This window comes from Pogoniulus pusillus, chromosome 8 (assembly GCF_015220805.1).
Source record: "Pogoniulus pusillus isolate bPogPus1 chromosome 8, bPogPus1.pri, whole genome shotgun sequence".
NCBI lineage: Eukaryota > Metazoa > Chordata > Aves > Piciformes > Lybiidae > Pogoniulus > Pogoniulus pusillus.
Window position 1 is genome coordinate 24911563 of NC_087271.1, and position 16986 is coordinate 24928548.

General features: G+C 54.9%; 3 protein-coding genes across 7 annotated transcripts; 1 reads left to right on the forward strand and 2 right to left on the reverse strand.

The window, feature by feature from the left end:
- Positions 1-743: 743 nt before the first annotated feature.
- On the reverse strand, positions 744-6723 carry TOE1 (target of EGR1, exonuclease). The gene is made up of 7 exons (XM_064147681.1): positions 6364-6723; positions 6247-6287; positions 5946-6042; positions 5635-5793; positions 5069-5328; positions 3381-3552; positions 744-1669 (listed from the first exon to the last, which is right to left on the reverse strand). The coding sequence occupies exons 1-7, from the start codon at positions 6472-6474 to the stop codon at positions 893-895; spliced, it is 1617 nt and encodes a 538-aa protein (XP_064003751.1). The 5' UTR covers positions 6475-6723; the 3' UTR covers positions 744-892.
- Positions 6724-6977: 254 nt separating this feature from the next.
- Positions 6978-12326, forward strand: MUTYH (mutY DNA glycosylase). 3 transcript variants are annotated; one of them, XM_064147682.1, is made up of 15 exons: positions 6978-7111; positions 7336-7472; positions 8380-8419; positions 8734-8807; positions 8943-8984; positions 9062-9133; positions 9311-9424; positions 9683-9780; positions 10044-10188; positions 10290-10365; positions 10440-10625; positions 10825-11024; positions 11168-11320; positions 11431-11481; positions 11743-12326. In XM_064147682.1, exons 1-15 carry the CDS (start codon positions 7009-7011, stop codon positions 11845-11847), a joined length of 1596 nt encoding a protein of 531 aa, XP_064003752.1. In that variant the 5' UTR covers positions 6978-7008; the 3' UTR covers positions 11848-12326. The 3 variants fall into 3 exon arrangements, with proteins under 3 accessions (XP_064003752.1, XP_064003753.1, XP_064003754.1); XM_064147683.1 differs by having other exon boundaries at positions 10825-10970; XM_064147684.1 differs by lacking the exon at positions 9062-9133.
- Positions 12327-12883: 557 nt separating this feature from the next.
- Positions 12884-15886, reverse strand: HPDL (4-hydroxyphenylpyruvate dioxygenase like). Of its 3 annotated transcripts, none has more exons than XM_064147685.1 (2): positions 15799-15886; positions 12884-14519 (listed from the first exon to the last, which is right to left on the reverse strand). In XM_064147685.1, the coding sequence occupies exon 2, from the start codon at positions 14506-14508 to the stop codon at positions 13324-13326; it is 1185 nt and encodes a 394-aa protein (XP_064003755.1). In that variant the 5' UTR covers positions 14509-14519; positions 15799-15886; the 3' UTR covers positions 12884-13323. The 3 variants fall into 3 exon arrangements, with proteins under 3 accessions (XP_064003755.1, XP_064003756.1, XP_064003757.1); XM_064147686.1 differs by having other exon boundaries at positions 15789-15808; XM_064147687.1 differs by having other exon boundaries at positions 15752-15799.
- Between the last annotated feature and the right edge of the window lie 1100 nt (positions 15887-16986).

The following is a 16986-nucleotide window of genomic DNA, read 5'->3' on the forward strand; positions in this document are numbered from 1 at the left end:
GCAACAACTTTCCCAGGTGAGTGTTACAAACCAGCCACAGGTTTTTTTCTTCTTCTTCCTAAAAAAAAAAAAAAAAAAAAAAACCAAACCCACCCAACCAACCCTTTGTTTCCTGACTTCTGTAGAGATACAGGACACAGTTATGAAGGCTGTAGGGAGTCACTCTACCAGCAGTGCCTGGAAGCAGGAGCACCTGACTAAGCACTCATACTTTGCCTGAAGAGCTAGCCTACTTCCAGCTGCATCTTCCTCCAGTGGCTGTAGCATTTCCTATGAATCTGCATGGACAGATGGATGGATCAACAGCCTGGAGCTTTCAGAGGTGTGTTTATAGGCTGACTTTGATCTTTAGCACATGCTTCGTTTCCAAATGTCTATGCCAGCCTCAACCACTAGTCTAAGTGGCAGCATCTAGTTAAGCTAATAAAGACAGAGGCAAGATACGGGAGAAGGCTGGGGCTCTAACTCCTTAAGTGGGAGGCTTGGATCTCTGTCTCCTCTTGTTATGAATCAGCTACCCTCTTCATCTTCTGCAAGAAGTGAAGCCCATGCTCCAGCAACTAGCATATGGTCTTTCCAGAAAGACAACCCTAGGTAATTCTGTTTCAAAACCCACTTTTGAATGCAGATGACTAGACTGAAACGTTCAGGCCTGGGTGCAGTGGGAGAGGTGCATTTTTCCTTCCTCTTCACACTCACTCCTGCCTTCACAGCCCAGCATGTTGCTAAGGAACAGAGGGAGGTCCAACTGAGAGCCATTTAATCAGAAATTAAAACAAAAACAAGGGTAAGAAATTTGCTCCCCTTCTGGTTGGTTTCATTTTGGAACAAAGAACTTCTAAACTTGAAGGGGAAAAAAAACCAAAACACTTCAGTGAGGAGTCCTCCACTTCTATTCACTGGCCCAGGCCAACTTCATCTTCTGACTGTGAGCTTTGGAAGATTTAGAAAACAAGCTCTTCACTATCTGAAGTGGCACCGATTTCCCACTGAGGTACAGTTTATTGTGGCAGTCTGGCAACCAGGGCCCTGCACCACTGTCCATGTGTTTTCCTTTCTTGAGCATCCAGACATAAGCCATGACATAGCCAGTCATGAACGCGTCAAAGCCAGCTCGGTGCGGGCCCCCCTGTGAAGGTGGGCTGCGGCCTTCCTTGTCTGCAGCACATGCTGCTCCAGTCTCAGGCATGTCCAGGTGATTGGCTGAGCCCACCTGAGCAGGAGCATCTGACTTCCCTTCTATTTGATCACTGTCAGAAAGGCCCACAGCACTTGCTACCTGGACAGCAGTTCTTTCTGTGCTGCTCAGATCCTCTTCCCATTGTGCTCTGGTGTCTGAGCTGACCTCCGATTCCATGTCCAAAGAGTTCTCCTCCAGTAATGTGTCCTTACTCTTGGGTGTGATCTCTGCCAGTTCCATAGTAGCTGCAGACTCATGGCAGCTCTGTTTTCGTGGTGGTCCCTCCTCTCCATTCTGAGCTAGCTCCATTTCTTTCCCTGAGCTTTCCTCTCCAACCGCCTTTGCAGGCTCCTCAGTGTTCTTCCGACGCTTCCACTTCTTTTTCCGTTTCTTCCGCTTCTCCTCCCACAGTCTGTCATCCTCATCAATTATGAGGTCAATGTTATGAGACTGGGGGCACTTCACTCCTTTAGGACACCAGCCATAGGCCTAGGGAGAAAGAGAGAAATCTGTAGCCACCAGCCTCTTGATTAGAGCAGCCTATCACCGTATTATGGAAGACAACTCCTTGTTCCCATCTACTGAGGGCTTGTGAGGTGGTATCAGGAGCACTGTGTATGGCTACAGCCCTACAACACACAAGAAAGGCAGTAAGCAGGGACATTTTCCACTAAATCAGGTTGGTCTGAGCCTTGTCAAGCCTGATCTCCAACATCTCCAGGGCTGGAACCTCAACTACCTCCCTGGGCAACCTGTTTGAGTGTGCCACCACGCTGATGGTAAAGAACTCATTCCTAACATCCAATCTTAATCTATTATTCTCTAATTTAAAACCACTGTTCCTCATCCTATCCCAGCAGGCCTTTGCAAAAGGTCCCTCCCCAGCCTTCTTGTAGACCCCTTTCAGGAAGGTCATTATAAGTTCTCCCTGGAGCCTTCTCCAGGCTGAACCTCAGCTCCCTCAGCCTCTCCTCACAGCAGGTGTTTCAGCCCTCTAATCATTTTTTGTGGCACTCCTCTGGAGAGGGCCTCTGCTCCTTCAGTTCCATGTCCTTCCTGAGCTGAAGGCTCCAGAGCTGAATGCAATGCTCCAGGTGAGGTCTTAACAGAGCAGGGGGAAGTGGCAGAATGACTTCTCTGGATCTGCTGGCCATACATCTTTAGATACAGCCCAGGAAGACATTGGCCTGCTGGGCTGCAAGTGCACACTCTTGGCTCATGTCCAGCCCATGTCTCATCTACTCACAACCAAGCTCTTTCCAGAAGGGCTGCTCTCAATTTCATCATCCCCCAAGCCTGTAGTGATATCTAGAATTGCCCTGACCTTAATGCAGGACCTTATGCTTTGCCTTACTGAACCTCATGAGATTCTCCTCAGCTCCCCACTGCAGCCTGTCCTGCCCTCTGGATGGCATCCTGTCCTTCAGTATTACCAACCACACAGCTTGGTATCATCTGCACATCTGATGAGGGTGCTGATGGGAGCACTGTAAAAGGTGATGTGGCAAGTCAGGGGAATTATGATTAGATATACAGAAAAACATTTTCCACATTTTCTGGTCAAGGTCTGAAACAGAGGACTGGAGGGTTTAGTAATTTGTGTTGTTAGAGGTTTTCAGAATTCACCACAAGAGGCTCTGAACAACACTGAATGAGAAACTTCCAGTGGTTTCTCCAATGTATCTTGTTCAGCCACAGTAACATGCAACATCTAAAAGAGCTCCTTTTCTTTTTGAAGCATCTGAAACCAGTTATGATCAGATCAGACAGGCTCCCTCTTCATTGTGGTAGCAGCACCAAGACTCTGTGGATCACCCTGTCCTACTGCCAGGAGCTGCAGCCAGGTAAAGGTTCTGTTTTATCAAGATACAAGGGGAGAGAAGAGGTGGCATTTCTTGCTCCAAGGACAAGCCACACCAAGATAACAGTGGGTGTTGTGACAATACCACCTCCACTGTCCAGGGCCATATAACCTCTTTCTGAATCTTGCTGTTTTGACATAGCCTGTGGCATTCACTGCCTCCAAACAGAGCACATTATTGCTCTTTCTGTCAGGGAGCCACCTGAAGCCTAAAAGTCTTCCTCATACTGCAAAGCAAGGAAGGGGAAGTTCCTGGGTCCTTTCCTACCAACTTCCTCTCTGGCCAGGCATGGCTCCTTCCATAGAGCCAGGAAGAAAGCAAGGATGCATGTTACTTACTGAAAACTTCTCACAGACAGGCACCTTAGTTTCCCTTCCCCCATTGTGGCTTTCTTCTTCCAGAAAGCAGTGCCGATAGTCGATGTAACAGGACATGTTGGCAGCATAGTTGCAGAATTCAACTGTGAGGTGCTGGCTGCTGGAGTCCTTCAGCTTGGAGTTCTCTCTCTTGCTGGAACAAAGAGAAGCACACAGTTACGCCTGTTACTCACTGAAGGCACCACAACTGGAGCTAGTGCAAACAAGCTGCTCTCCACCAAGTCTCAACTCCACTAGCTTCCTGCTCTTGAACTCTAGCCCCAGCTTGACAGCCTGCTGGAAAGAAACTCAGTCCCAAGAAAAAAGCTTCAGTAAGTAGTTGTTTCTGTGCTGATTCAAAGATTGGTTTTTCTTATGCAGACATGCAGAGAAGAGTCTCTCTGGTAAAAACTGAAACAGTTTGGCTTTAAATATTACAGATTCTAAGACACCAATTAGTCTTTACATGTTAATGGACACCATAAAAATGCCTCCAGATGAGCTATCATCCAGTAGCCACCACCCAAACAGGTCAAGCCCAGTCAATCTAGACAAGCAAACATATTTTTATCTCATAAAACTGTTTTGTCCCAAAACCTCTGGAAGGCCTCATGTAACTAGAATTGTGGGTTAAGATATTTAAAGAGGTCACTTTAAAAAGTATTTTTATCTTGTCAAAACAAAACATTCTCATGTTCGAGAACAGCCATCTTGAATGTTTTCAGACCTGACAAAATGGCATTTCCTGATATAAAACAAGTCACTAAAAATACCATTTCTCCTCTGCACAGAGCATGACTTCAGTTGAATGGAGACTCAAGGAGCCCTACCACTGCCAGGAGCTTGTTTAGATTGTGGGGGGAGTGCAGAAGGAGGGGCCAGACTGACACATGAAGTAGACATGTGTCTTAGAACAAGAATACAACCTTCATTTGCAGGACATTGCAGAGCTGGTGAGCTCCAGGAGGTGCAGGGTGCACCCATCCTTTAACTGCACCATCCCTCACAAAATCGAGTTGTAACTAGCAGACCCTGCACACACAGCCCTGTTTTCATTCATACTTTAAAAGAGTTTTAGAGGTCTCTCTTCTGCACATGTTCCTGCTGCACTGCTGGACCAGGACCATGCAGCCAAGTAGTTTTGAGCATTCAGCTGCGTGTTCAGTTTCCTGCTGGCACCAGTTTTTAACCCTTCTTTTGGCAGCTACTCATCAGACAGACAAGGTGTGTTACAAAATGCATTCAGCACCCATCCTAGAAAGAGGATGAGTACAGAATGGGACAAAGCTAGAAAAACATAGGTTCAGACTGGATGCTAGGAAAAAGTTCTTCACCATGAGGGTGGTGAGACCTAGAACAGGTCACCCAAGGAGGTGGTCAGAGCCCCATCCCTGGAGGTGTTTAAGGCCAGGCTGGATGAGGCTCTAGCCAGCCTGATGTAATATGAGGTGTCCTTGCCCATGGCAGAGGGGTTGGAACTAGATGATCGCTGTGGTCCCTTCCACAGTCAGTCCCTGACTGATTCTATGGAGCAGTCACCTGAAAAGTGCCTTCTTCACTTACTGGGATGATACAAAGACCCAGCCCACTGGCCTGGAAAAACAAAAAGAAAACTCTGATGCGCTGTTGCCTTTCTTCCCATACACTTGAAATATCAGAGTGCTGCTCACCACTTCTTGTAAGCATACTCCAAGTAGGATGCAATAAAGCGAGTCTCAAACTCTGAAGCGTATTTGGTGTCATATATTCCTGCCGGGAACATTTCGGAGAGATCGGCCGTGAAGGTGCCGAGGCTGTCCGGGAGGTGAGCGTAGAAGCACTGGTACAGGAAGACCAGGTCGATCAGGCCGTTATGGAGAACGAGAGGCTTCTTCGCTCGTATCAGCTCCAAGAAAAAGGTCCGAACGCTCTGGCTCTGGTTCTCATTGCCCTGCAAGAAGAAGGATTAATCAATCAGCCTTAGTACCTTGACTTGCCGCCACCACACAAAGTCCTCAGAGCTGGCTGCAGCAGAACACTACATCGCCTCCAGCCATGACTTGTTCTGGCCTAGCAGAGGCAACTCTAACAAGTGGCAGCCTGGATATACAAGAGCAGGGAGATGCACTCAATACCACTATGTCAACCCATCTTCATTCAGCAACTATGAGAGGGAGAGACAAAACAGGAGGAAAAACAACATCCTGAGGCCTGGCATAAAGCAAGCTGAGGTGTCTCAAGGAGAATCATTCTGTACCTTGTCATTGCCCTTGTGGTACGGGATCCCCTGGGAGTACTGCTTGTTGAAGTCAAAGCCATGCTGCACCAGGAATTGCACCGACTGGGGCTCAACGATGTAATCCTCCATGCAGAGCAGCGTCAGGTTGTAGATCTGGCAGAGGTACGCGTGCTCTGACTGCAGAGAGAGCATGCAAAGCCATACAGGGCTATCTGCCACAGAGAGCTGCTGACGATTCCCCGGAGCAGGAGTTGGTCGAGTGTCAGCGCCCGCCGCTCCCTCAGAAAGAGGCACACGAGCGAACGGCCGCCGTGGGGCCGGGCACCTACCTGCTCTGGTTGCTGCCTGAAACACGCGACGCCAAGAGAGAGGATGGAGCGCGTCCTGGCCGCGCTGCAGACGGCCTTATACCGCTCCTCGATGCACCTGCACGGCATGAGAACGAGAGCTGACAGCTCCTGCCCCGGCTCGTCCCATCGGCCACTCCGGCAGTTACATCCCCAGCTGGATGGGAACCGCTCAACCGATACCGGACGCCTCGGAGCACCTGCAGCCGTTAACTCCGGCTGAGCGATAGTCCCCCCGCCCCGCCCCGAACCACTCCTAAGCACACACCCCCGGGGCACTCACGGGCTCAGCAGCAGCTTCCTGGTGCCGAGGCCGCTCAGCTCCTGTGGAGAGACACCAGTTAGTGGCACCGCGGGCCCACCCGCGATGCAGGTCACGATCGCCTCCCCCACCCCTTACCGTATCCACGGCGATGAAGGTGGCGGTGCGCAGAGCCAGCACCATGGAAGGCCACAGCTCCGTGAAGTTGTCGTTCTGCACGTCCACCACCGGAACCCGCCACCGCGCCATGGCCGGCCCCGCGTCCCACGCCGCTCCTGGGGCCTCCGCTGGGCTGGCCGCCTGCTGCCCCGGTTGTCCTGCTTTCCCCTGGGCTGCCTGCCCGGCTGGGCGGCGCAGCGCCTGTCAGCCACACGCAGAGCCTTCTCCCATTTCTCTGAGGCGCGCTTTGCTAAGCCAAACCTCGGGCGTAGGTAAGCAGGCGAGCAGCGCAGGCAGCCCCTCCGGGTCCTTCCGTGCGGCCGCTGGCAGCGGCGGGCGCAGGGGCGGGCGCAGCGCTGATTGGTCCCCGTGGGCCGGGAGGTGCCGCCCCTTTCCCCCGGCAGCCTGAGGACAGGTGGGCACGGGCCCGCGCTCCGGCTCCGCGCTCTGATTGGCTGGCTCGCCGGAGATGGGCGTGTCCCCGCTCTGATTGGTCGCCGCGCGGGGCGGGGCTCTGCAGGACAACAGCTTCCCGGGAAGGCTGCGCGTGGGGCGCCCTGCTTCCGCCCTTCCCGCGCCGCGGCCGCGCCGGCTCCGGCTCCGGCTCCGGCTCCGGCTCCGGCCATGGGCAAGCTCCGCGCTGCGGCTGCCGGCGGTCTCCGGCGAAGCAGCAGAAGAGCGGCACCGCCTGCGGGGCAGGGCAGGAAGGGTGTGTTGCCTCCCGGAGGTACCCGGTAGCGGGAGGGCTAGAGGGAGCGTGAGATGTCTTTTCCGGTGCACAGGGCCAGCAGACCGGGCGGCTGCCGGCACTTGCTGCGCCCTCATGAGCCCTGCCACTCGATGCTCGTCCATCTAGCAGGGGCTCTGTCGCGCTGTCGCCTCGGGCCCTGCGATGCTGCAGTCGGGTCCCGCAGTCCTCTGCCATGCCCTGACTCTGTACTGCGCTTCTAGCAGGGACCCCGGCTTCAGCGCCTGCCCCGCCTTGTGCCCAGCATCTGTTCAGTGACCCAGCTGAGATCCAGGCCCTGCGCAGGAACCTGCTTGCGTGGTATGACAAATGCAAGCGAGACCTTCCCTGGAGGACACTGGTAAGGAGAGGCATGGGGAAGCAGGGGTGCTGTCGTGGGGAATCAGCCCCTCTACCATAACGGAGGGTTGCTGAGGTGGCCACGGTGGCTTTCACTATGTGATGCTTCTGGTTGCCTGGTTGCATGGAAGTGAAAGATGGTATTTGAAATCAAAGTGTGCTACTGGCTAGTCCTGGCAGTTCTGTGGTGGGTGATCTGTAGTGAGGCCCTAGATACTAGGAGTAAACCAGGGTGTGGGGTGAAACTACACTTCTCGGACATAGCCTCCAGCTTTCCTCTGAGTACCTTTCTCTGGTAAACTTAGTCCAGTTGTCTTTAAACCTGCTTTGTTCCTGCTTCTGTGGTAACTTGCAGCAGTCAGTGCTGCATGGAGGTTTTTCATGTATTTGCTTTCAGCCAGACAAGCATTTTTATTAGAGCTCTTGCCTGCTCTGTGCTCAGTCTGGGAACAAATGGCTGAAGGGTGGTTGGTGTGCTGGGGATGAGCAGCAGCTTTCGAGCAACATCTATCTGAATGGCGCTGGAAACTGCGGGGCCTTTCTGTGGAATTCTTTCCCCCCAGCTCCCTAGACAGGTGACATAAGCCTTGCAAGTCAGAAAGCCCACAGCAAGATCCTGGTTATCCCAGAGAGGATGTCTGTGCTGCTTTGCAGAGGGGCTCAGGTCTGAGTCAGCTTTTCTGGTGGGATCTTTGAACCTCTAAAGTAAACTCCTGCTGTGATGTTTCATCATGGGGAAGGTGCTTTGGCTGTCACTCGATAAACTTAGAACTTCTCAGCACTTGGGAGGAATATTTGTTTTGCAGCGTCAAAACACACCACAAGTAATTTTGTCTTCTATATAGATCTTCTCTGCAGTGGGATATTTGTGTTCCTTTGTTTCTCACACGATCTTATTCCTCTTTCAGGCAGCTACTGAGCCAGATGCTGACAGACGAGCGTATGCAGGTGAGGAGCAGGGATTCTGCCCTGGTGAGATTGGGCTGTGTTTTGCTCTTTGACGTGGTTGTATGGCCTTGTGAGGAAATACGTCTTCAGTTGCCAACCTTGCAACAAGCTACCTGGAATGGCTGGAAAAAACCCATCTGGGGAGTTGGAGAGCCACTTGGGGCCCAAAGGAGCTGCTGTGGAGCAGCATGTGGGGAAGATGAGGAATGGGAAGGAGGAGCAAGGGTTAGATGCTAGTATGGTGCTCCTAGCCAGTGCTAATGTGGTGTTGGTGGTATTGGTGCCTCTTCTCATCCCTGTCCTGCTCCTTGCAGTGTGGGTGTCTGAGATCATGCTCCAGCAGACACAGGTTGCTACAGTGATTGACTACTACAATCGCTGGATGCAGGTGACTGCTCCTCATGAAGTCTTGTGCTCACAGACTTCTCCTTTTGGAGACCTTGTCTGCTGCTTGTAGCAGATCCCCAGCTGCACAGCACAGCTCTGCTTGTCCCTGACTTGTCCCCTTCTCTCTGTACCACAGAAGTGGCCGACGCTGCAGGCTTTGGCACAAGCGTCCCTGGAGGTGAGCACTGCTGGAGCTGGGTGCTCTCCCTGCTCTCTGGCTCTTCATCTACCACTGTGCCATGTCTCTTGAAACAGGAGGTGAATGAGCTGTGGGCAGGACTTGGCTACTACTCAAGAGGGAAGCGTCTGCAGGAGGCTGCAAAGAAGGTGCCCTGGTGCTGAATTGGAGAGTGCATTTCCAAAGCCCTCTGCAGCCTGGTGGTTGGTGTTGGCTCACACCTGCCCTTGCTGAGGCATGAGAGGCTGAGACCCTATCTTACCATGGGTAAAGTGGTTTGCATGTGTGCACCCCATCTGCTCTCTGACCTTGCTTACCTCTGCCAGGTGGTGTCAGAGCTGGCCGGCCGGATGCCCAGGACAGCTGAGGACCTGCAAAAGCTGCTGCCAGGAGTGGGCCGATACACAGCGGGAGCAATAGCATCTATCTCGTATGGGCAGGTGAGAGTTGGCCATCAGTGGACGTATCTCCCCTCTCTGCCACCGAGCCCCACTCCTTGCATGGTCTCCTGCTGCTGGGTCTCACAAACCAGGGTCTCCCTAAGGCCGCACTTTGCTCTGGCTCTCCCCTGCACTGGATCTCCACCTGTGGGGCAGGCTTGTGTGTATCCTGTCCTCTGTCCTGGGAGCACTCCAGCTTCCTGCCTTTCTGGGAGCACAGGCACCTCCTAGCAGAGTAACCCCAACTCCTGGTCACAGGCTACTGGCGTCGTGGATGGGAACGTGATCAGAGTGCTGTGCCGCCTGCGGTGTGTTGGTGCTGACTCCAGCAGCCCAGCTGTCACTGACTGGCTCTGGTAAGGAGAATGCTCCATATGCACTGAGCTACAGCAGTGGTGGCTGAGGGCAGGAGGATCTGGGAGCTGTGGGGAGCTGAGCCTGTGAAGGAGGTGTGGGATGCAGGAGCTCTTGGGAAGCTGGTGCTGCTGGGACTGAGGGAGAAAGGAGCTGGGTTACCTCTGCATACCTAGGAGCATTTCCCTCTCAGGCAGGAGGTGGGCAAAGATCCTGGGGCCCTCTCTCTACAGACCCCTGTGCTGCTCACTGCCATTTCTCCCAGGGACATGGCCAATGCCGTGGTCGACAGGAGCCGCCCAGGGGATTTTAACCAAGCTCTGATGGAGCTGGGGGCAACTGTGTGTGTGCCCAAGGCCCCGCTGTGCGGGGAGTGCCCTGTGAAGAAGCAATGCCGAGCGTGGCAGAGGGTAAGTATGACCCCAAAAATCTGTCCTCAAGGAGTTGCAGTGCGTGGGGACCAGATAGGCTGCTGGATAAAATCTGTCCTTATTTCTGTCTGCTCTTGTAGGTGGAGAAGGAGCTGGCCCTTGCCACTCAGAAACTGCTTGGAAAACCCACCCCAGTGCCTGATGTTGAGGACTGTGGTAAGTGCATGGGGAAATCTCTTTTGCAGCTCTGGTTTTGAGCCTTGCAGCAATTGTTACATTGGTGTTTGCAGGCAGTGGGGATTGTGCCCTGTGCCCCCCAGCTGTGGAGCCTTGGGACAGTGGCCTAGGTGTGACCAACTTCCCCCGGAAAGCAGCGAAGAAGCAGCCAAGGGCAGCACGAACAGCTACATGTGTGCTGGAGCGGAGGGGCTGCCATGGGGCCCCTGAGTACCTCATCGTGCAGAGACCCAGCTCAGGTAATGGGCCAGGGCAAGACTGGGGCCAGGGCACTACACAGACACTTCACTACATGAGGGTTGGAACAGCCTGTGTAGAGGGATGCACTGGTGACACACTAGTGGCTGGGGTGAGGAAAGGAGTCCCCTGGGGCTGTGATGAGGCTTAGTGTCCTCAGATGTGCCCCTTGACAGCTTTTGCATTGTGCCTTCTCCCCAGGTCTCCTGGCTGGGTTATGGGAGTTCCCAAGTCTCCCGGTGGCTCAGGGTGTGCAGGAGGAGAAGCAGAGAGAGGTGCTGGCCAATCACCTTCAGGCTTGCATGGGGCAGCCTGTGGCAGCTGGAGGCCTGCAGCTCATTGGAGAGGTGAGCCTGAAGCCAAGGAGATTGCAATATAAGCTCCCTGTGCTCAGCTGCAGGGTACGTGGCTCTTCCCTGCTGTCACTGCTCCCAAGCCCTGACCCACTTGTCCTGGCAGACTCAGTGCACTTGTGGGGCAGCTGAGTGGTGCATCTCTTACTGCCTGTTAGCTGCCCTTTTCATGAGTTCCTATCCCCTCACAGGTTGTCCACATCTTCTCTCACATCCACCAGACATATGTGGTCTATTCCCTGCCCCTGGATGGGGATGTGACCTGGGATCCTGCCTCATCCCCATCCCGCTGGGTGACGGAGGAGGAGTTCCATACCTCTGCTGTTTCCACAGCCATGAAGAAGGTACTTTCTGGGTTCCTGGGAGACCCTCTCACATCTCCCCATCCTCTGAGCAATCTCAACTTCGGGAACCTGCTGCTGTTAATCTCTGGGCTCTCTTGTGCTTCCTTCAGGTGTTGAAAGCATGTGAGAAGCAGCGCAGGAAAGAGAGCAGCCCCAGCACGGTGAGCATGGCTGGAGAATGCGTGGGGTCCCTGGAGGTGCTTGCCAGGGCTATGGGGTCAGCCTCTGCTTTAGGATGCTCAACCCCCTTGGAGTTTGAAGTCAGGCCAAGGAACATGCCCAGCCTGGGGCAGGGCTGTGTCTGGGGGATTTTCCTGGCGTTGACCCTGGTTGTCCTCTGTCCTGGGGCCCATTGTTCCAGCAGGGGTTTCTGGAGGCTCTGAGGGCTGTTGAGACTTAGCCCTGCTCTGTGTCTTCTGCAGGGCCCCAAGAGGAAGCGGGGGGCAAAAATGCAGAGAGTGAGCAGCACCTGTCCTGGGACACAGCTCTCGCTCCATGCCTTCCTTCTGGCACCAACTGCTAAATGATGGCACCTTCCACATATGAGACCACCAGAGACCCATGCTGTAGCGAGTCCTGCCTGCAGTGTGGGGATAGTGTTCCATATACTGCTCTTAGCCCAGCACCTGTAGGTCCTGTCTCACTCCTTGCAGAGCCCACCAGGTCCCCGGCAACAGTTGTGTCTTGATGTCACTGTGATCCTAGCAGCAACCTGTGGCCAGGCTCTCCCCGCCCCTGCTGGGCTGGAGCATGCTTGGAGTTTAGTCAGTCCTGTACAGCTGCCACCCCAGCACTGCAGACTCAGCAGCAGAGGTTTCTCACTGGCAGCAGGGAGACTGCCCTCCTCACTCCTGCAGCCCTCTCCATAGCTGCCAGCCTGCACCTGGCCTGCTGGTCAGTGACTGTGGATGCTGCTGTGGCTCTCCTCACCCACAGCCCTTTTTTTAGACTTGTTTTTATTCAACCTGAGCCACAGGCTTTCTAATAATAAATTTCCTGAAGTGTGTGGGTGTTTAAGTGGCTTTGTGCCTCTGCACTATGCAGAGCTGTGGGTGTCACGCAGCCTGTGCTGGAATGTGAAGATAGCTGTCAGGATCCCTGCATCTGTGCTGGGAACAGCAGGGATTTCTTCATTAATGCACCAGTGAGCCCCTTGGCTGACTGCTAATGGCCAGTGACCCCAAATAAATCACCTAGAGCACCTCTCCTGTGGGGGTAGGCATTAGCCTTCAGAGGCTGTTCTTTCACGGCCCTGAGCAACCATCCCTCAGGCTTTTTGCAGGGCTCTATACCCTTTTTTACTTTTTCCCTCAGGCTGTTCATCACTGTTCACACTGTGACTTTCCCTGACAGTGATGCACAGCAGCACTTTTGCAAAGGTGCAAGCCCAGAGGCTGGCAGGGACAGAGGCCAATCCTCAGGTGGTGCAAAGGGGCCAGTGGCCTAAATTTAGGGACTGCAGGACTGGCACAGTCTGCCTCAGGGGGGGCAAAAGGATCCTTTTCTCCTCACCTGGCACTCAGCACATCTTAAATGGGATGAGAAAAAAAACAAAGCAGTGCCTGCAGGTTAGTTCTTTAATTGAGAGAAGCAGGAGCCTGTTGCTGGAGGACTGTTTGTGCTCTGGGTGCTAACCATTGACACACAGCCCCTTTGTGGCCCCCAGATCATCCACATCCCTCATCCCCATGTCTGGGGGTATTGCTGTGCCAGCAGTGTTCATGCCCATGCTGCAGGCACAAGTCTCATGAAATTAAAAAATAAGGCAGCAAGTTTTTGATGAGAGGTCAATGTATTCTGGAACCCAAGTTGGGGAGAAATCGCCCACCATCCTGCGGGATCTTCAGAGCTCCACTGGACTTGCCCCTGAGCAACTCCCTCCCATGTTGCAGTTTGACTTTGAGAATTCCCTTGGTCCCTGCCCGCCTGGGCCATACCACAGGCACCAGCACCTTTCCCCAGAGTGAATAGGGAGCTGAGGGAGGAGAACTGCAATGCTGCCGCTACTGCTGCTGGCCCATATAGACCTGCACAGCTTTCCACAGTGCCTGTATATTGCCTTCCCCAAAGCCTGGTGCTCCACGCCGGTCAATGAGCTCTAGAAAGAAGGTGTCCTCGGAGAAGATGGGATGGGTGAAGATCTGCATTAAATACTCCTGGGAAGGGCTCTCTGCAGCATCTTTGCCTAGTTGCCCCTTGTCTCTGGACACACTAGTGTCCAGTAGAATGCCAAGCTCTGCCAGTGTGTGTGGGTCCTGCCCAGCACCCTGGATCTCCACTGCTTTGCTCCCCTGGCTATAATAGGTGGTAGGGGGCGTGAAAAAACGTACACCCTGCTCTTGCAAAGCCCTGGTTGTGGTGACGATATCAGTGGTGCAGAGGCCAACATGCTGGATCCCGGCCCCACCATGCTGCTCTAGAAAGGTATCAACTTGGTTGGTACCATCCTTTGAGAGAGACTCAGCAAAGACGAGCTTGCAGCCATGTGCTGGGGTGCTCTGGGCACTCTGCAGTGCAAGGAGCAGCATGCCCACTCCCTGCCCTTCAAGCTTGTACCCTTCATCTGGCCTCTCCTGTGGGTTCAGCAAGAAGCGGTGAAAGCCAAAGCAGCGCTGGTACCAGTCCAGAGCTCCCCGGGCACCACCCCGTGGACATACGTAAGTGATATGGTCAAAGTGGGTGATCTCGATCCTATCCTTTGTGGCTGAGGAAGCTCCTTGGATGGGCTGGAAGCCAGGCAGGAAAGGTCCCCGGTAGTGAGATCTGTCCAAAAGGGTATGGCTGATGTTGCCCACAACAGAGCTTGCCACCCCATAGGTGACAGAACCGTTGTCATCCCTCACTTCAGTGGGGGGCACTGGCAGGGAGCATCCCTGGCTTTGCAGCCACTTGCAGAGCCCTGGTACATCACCCACTTCAAAGCAGACATTGGAGGCTGTGCCCACAGTGGGACGAGGATCCACATCATAGAGGAAATCGTGAGAGGAGCTGTGGGTAGGCTCCGGTGCCAGGCGTTCGTTGACGAGGAAGACAGCAGCTCCCCGTTGCACGGCCACCTGCCGGACCCGTGGCGTCTCCCGCACAGCCACCGGATGGAAGCGAAAGCTTTTGGCCAAGTCCTGGGCCCAGCTCTGCCTGTAGGGGATGTGGAGGGAGATGAAGCAGGGACGGCTCAGTGAGGCTGCCATGGCTGGGCATGCTGTGGGGAGGACACATGGGATCAGAGAGGTCTTGCTGGCTCCAGGAAGGAGCTGTTCTTCCACTTTGCACAGAGCCCAAGTGCAGCTGCATGCAGAGATGCACCTGCATCTAAGTGTACACCCCTTAAATGTCTGTATTTCGAATAAGCAGGTCTTGCACACCAATATATGCTGTGTGCTGGTCAGCTGCAAAGACCTATCCAAAGAGGCTGAGCTGTCCCACCACCCCTTCGCTATGCTGCTCTGCCCTGTGCCTGTGCTTGCAAAGGAGGCAAGCCCTTGGCCTTGGCTGCAGCCCAGCAGGTGCTATCTGAAGCTGTGTGCCCTTCAAGGGTGCTGTAGGGACGTTAGCAAGGAATCCAGGTGAGGGAGGTGTGCCACATATGTAATCAAAGCTATAGGGACAAGCATTGTGGGAGAGGGGAATCTCTGTACCTGTACTGAGGACTATGGAGGTTGGACTGGTAAACATGGAGCAACACCCTGGCTACAGCTAAAAGGCTCCTTTGCTGTCTCAGCACTTCTCAGTCCCACGACTGGCGGGGAGTAGTAGTTAGGTCAGGGCAGGCTCCTGTGCCCTTTTCCTCCCTCTAAAGGCAACATGGAGCTTCCCTGCTTCCTGCAGCTGGCAGTGACCTTGCCCTAGCGACGCCAAAGGTGAAACCTGTAGGACAGCGCAGGCACAGTGACCTCCCTCCCTGCCCCCATACCCACCACTCGGAAAGGGGAAGAAAGCTCTATCAAAAAACCCTTTTGGCATCACCTCTCAAGCACATCCCAGGGAGTGCTCCTGACCCCGTGCCACACACCAGCTGTCCTGGCCAGACCCCACAGACGTGCACTGGGATGTGTACGTGGGGGACACCTGCTTAACTACCCCATCCCACCTGCCCCCCAGAAAAGGGCTGTGCACTGCACATTGCGTGCATGGTTAGGGTACGGGGGTCTGCCAGGCTCAGAGCGGGAAGTCTGTGCTGCAACCAGGCACTCTGCCTGCCGTGGGGGAGTAAGGGGCCCGGCGGTGCCCCGGTGGCACTTTGAGCTGCTCCACGCCAGCCCGGGGAAGGGAAACCCCTTGCTGGAGTCCTCGCTGCTGTGAGCGCATGGGCAGGGGACACGGCGCTCCTCCGTCCCAGGCAGAGACCGCTCTGCTGCCACCCGCCTTTAGCAGCCACACCGCCCAGCCGCCCCCCGTCCTGCCACCGCCCCATCGCCCCCCCCTGCCACCCACCCCGGGCCCGTGTGGGGCTGCAGGCCCCTGGCTCGACCTCAGCTCACCGGGTCAAGGCTGCGGGCGAAGGGGATGCCGGGCAGGGGCTGGCCCCGGAGGGGCGGTTCAGTTCGCTCCTCCCCTGCAGGCAGGAGGCCATGGCGGGCTGCGGCCGGGCTGGCAGCGCCTGCGGGCTGCCAACCAGCCTGTCCGGCCGTGGGGAAGCCTCGCTGGCGGGAGGAGTCAGAGGATGCCGGCCTGGGGCAGGGAGAGGGCTGGCACAGGCGATGTGGGGGCTGCCCCAGCAGGTTTAAAGCCAGGGACACGCAGGTGCCAGATGCCGTGGACACCAAGGCACCCTACGGACTGGAGCTGCCGGGCAAACTTCGCAGCACAAAAAGCTGCCCAGGCTGATAACTGCAGGCACGATGGCTGCTGGGTCGAGGATGAGCAAAGGGAGGAGAGGAACCAGCTGTGCCAGCGGGGGGTGCCTTGAGAATAGCGATGGAATGGGTCATGTCATTTCAAAAAGCCTGGGTCGTCCCCCGTCAGCCCACATCCCGTCGGGGCAGGGCATCAGCAGGGGATATGTGCCCCTGCTCAGTGCTGGGTGCCACCAGGGCTGCCTGGTGGGGGCTTGGTTGGAGCGGTGTGCAGAGGGACCCTGACAGCCCTGCGGAGGGTGCGGCAATGGTCACTAGATAGGTTTGATCCGGGCTGACCCCCTGTAGCTCTCTCTGCTCTCCAGTCCCAACCCATGGCCCTGTGGCCTTGCTGTCAGCTGCAAGCTTCTCCAACCACCTTCCAGCAGTGATCCCCTGTTTCTCTGCTGCTCGTGGCTGGTTTTGGATGAATTCTCTGCCTCTTCATGTGACTGGAACCGTGTCACCGCTCCCATCGTGTCTGTCTGCTGCCCTTCCTTCTCTTATCATGTTTTTGTACTGAGCTCAGGTACGATAAAGTGCTCAAATATTTGCAGAGATGTCCGTGTGTGGCCAAAGTGACGAGCTCCTCTTGTTTGGCTGGGAGAGGAATCCACCAGTGCTGTGATTTCCCAAGGGAGCACTGGTTCTTCGAACCACCACAGCAAAGGGCTGGTCAGGAGGTGTGGGACTGGGTGCTGGAGGCTTGCTGTGTGGCCCAAGAGCAACCATAGTACTATGCAGCAGGATAGCAAGGCTTCTGGAGTGACACTGTGCTGGGCAGGGAGCCAAGGAGCTCCAGTACCCCAGGGTTGTGGGCCAGACACTCATCAT

Excerpts from the sequence above, each read along its gene's own strand:
- TOE1 (XM_064147681.1), bottom strand. The coding sequence starts at position 6,474 with ATGGCGCGGTGGCGGGTTCCGGTGGTGGACGTGCAGAACGACAACTTC. Across the intron at positions 6,288-6,363 it reads CCTTCATCGCCGTGGATACG|GAGCTGAGCGGCCTCGGCAC; the intron begins GTAAGGGGTGGG and ends GTCTCTCCACAG. Across the intron at positions 6,043-6,246 it reads AGGAAGCTGCTGCTGAGCCC|GTGCATCGAGGAGCGGTATA; the intron begins GTGAGTGCCCCG and ends CATGCCGTGCAG.
- MUTYH (XM_064147682.1), top strand. The coding sequence starts at position 7,009 with ATGGGCAAGCTCCGCGCTGCGGCTGCCGGCGGTCTCCGGCGAAGCAGC. Across the intron at positions 8,985-9,061 it reads TGGCACAAGCGTCCCTGGAG|GAGGTGAATGAGCTGTGGGC; the intron begins GTGAGCACTGCT and ends CTCTTGAAACAG. Across the intron at positions 9,134-9,310 it reads TGCAGGAGGCTGCAAAGAAG|GTGGTGTCAGAGCTGGCCGG; the intron begins GTGCCCTGGTGC and ends TACCTCTGCCAG.
- HPDL (XM_064147685.1), bottom strand. The coding sequence starts at position 14,508 with ATGGCAGCCTCACTGAGCCGTCCCTGCTTCATCTCCCTCCACATCCCC.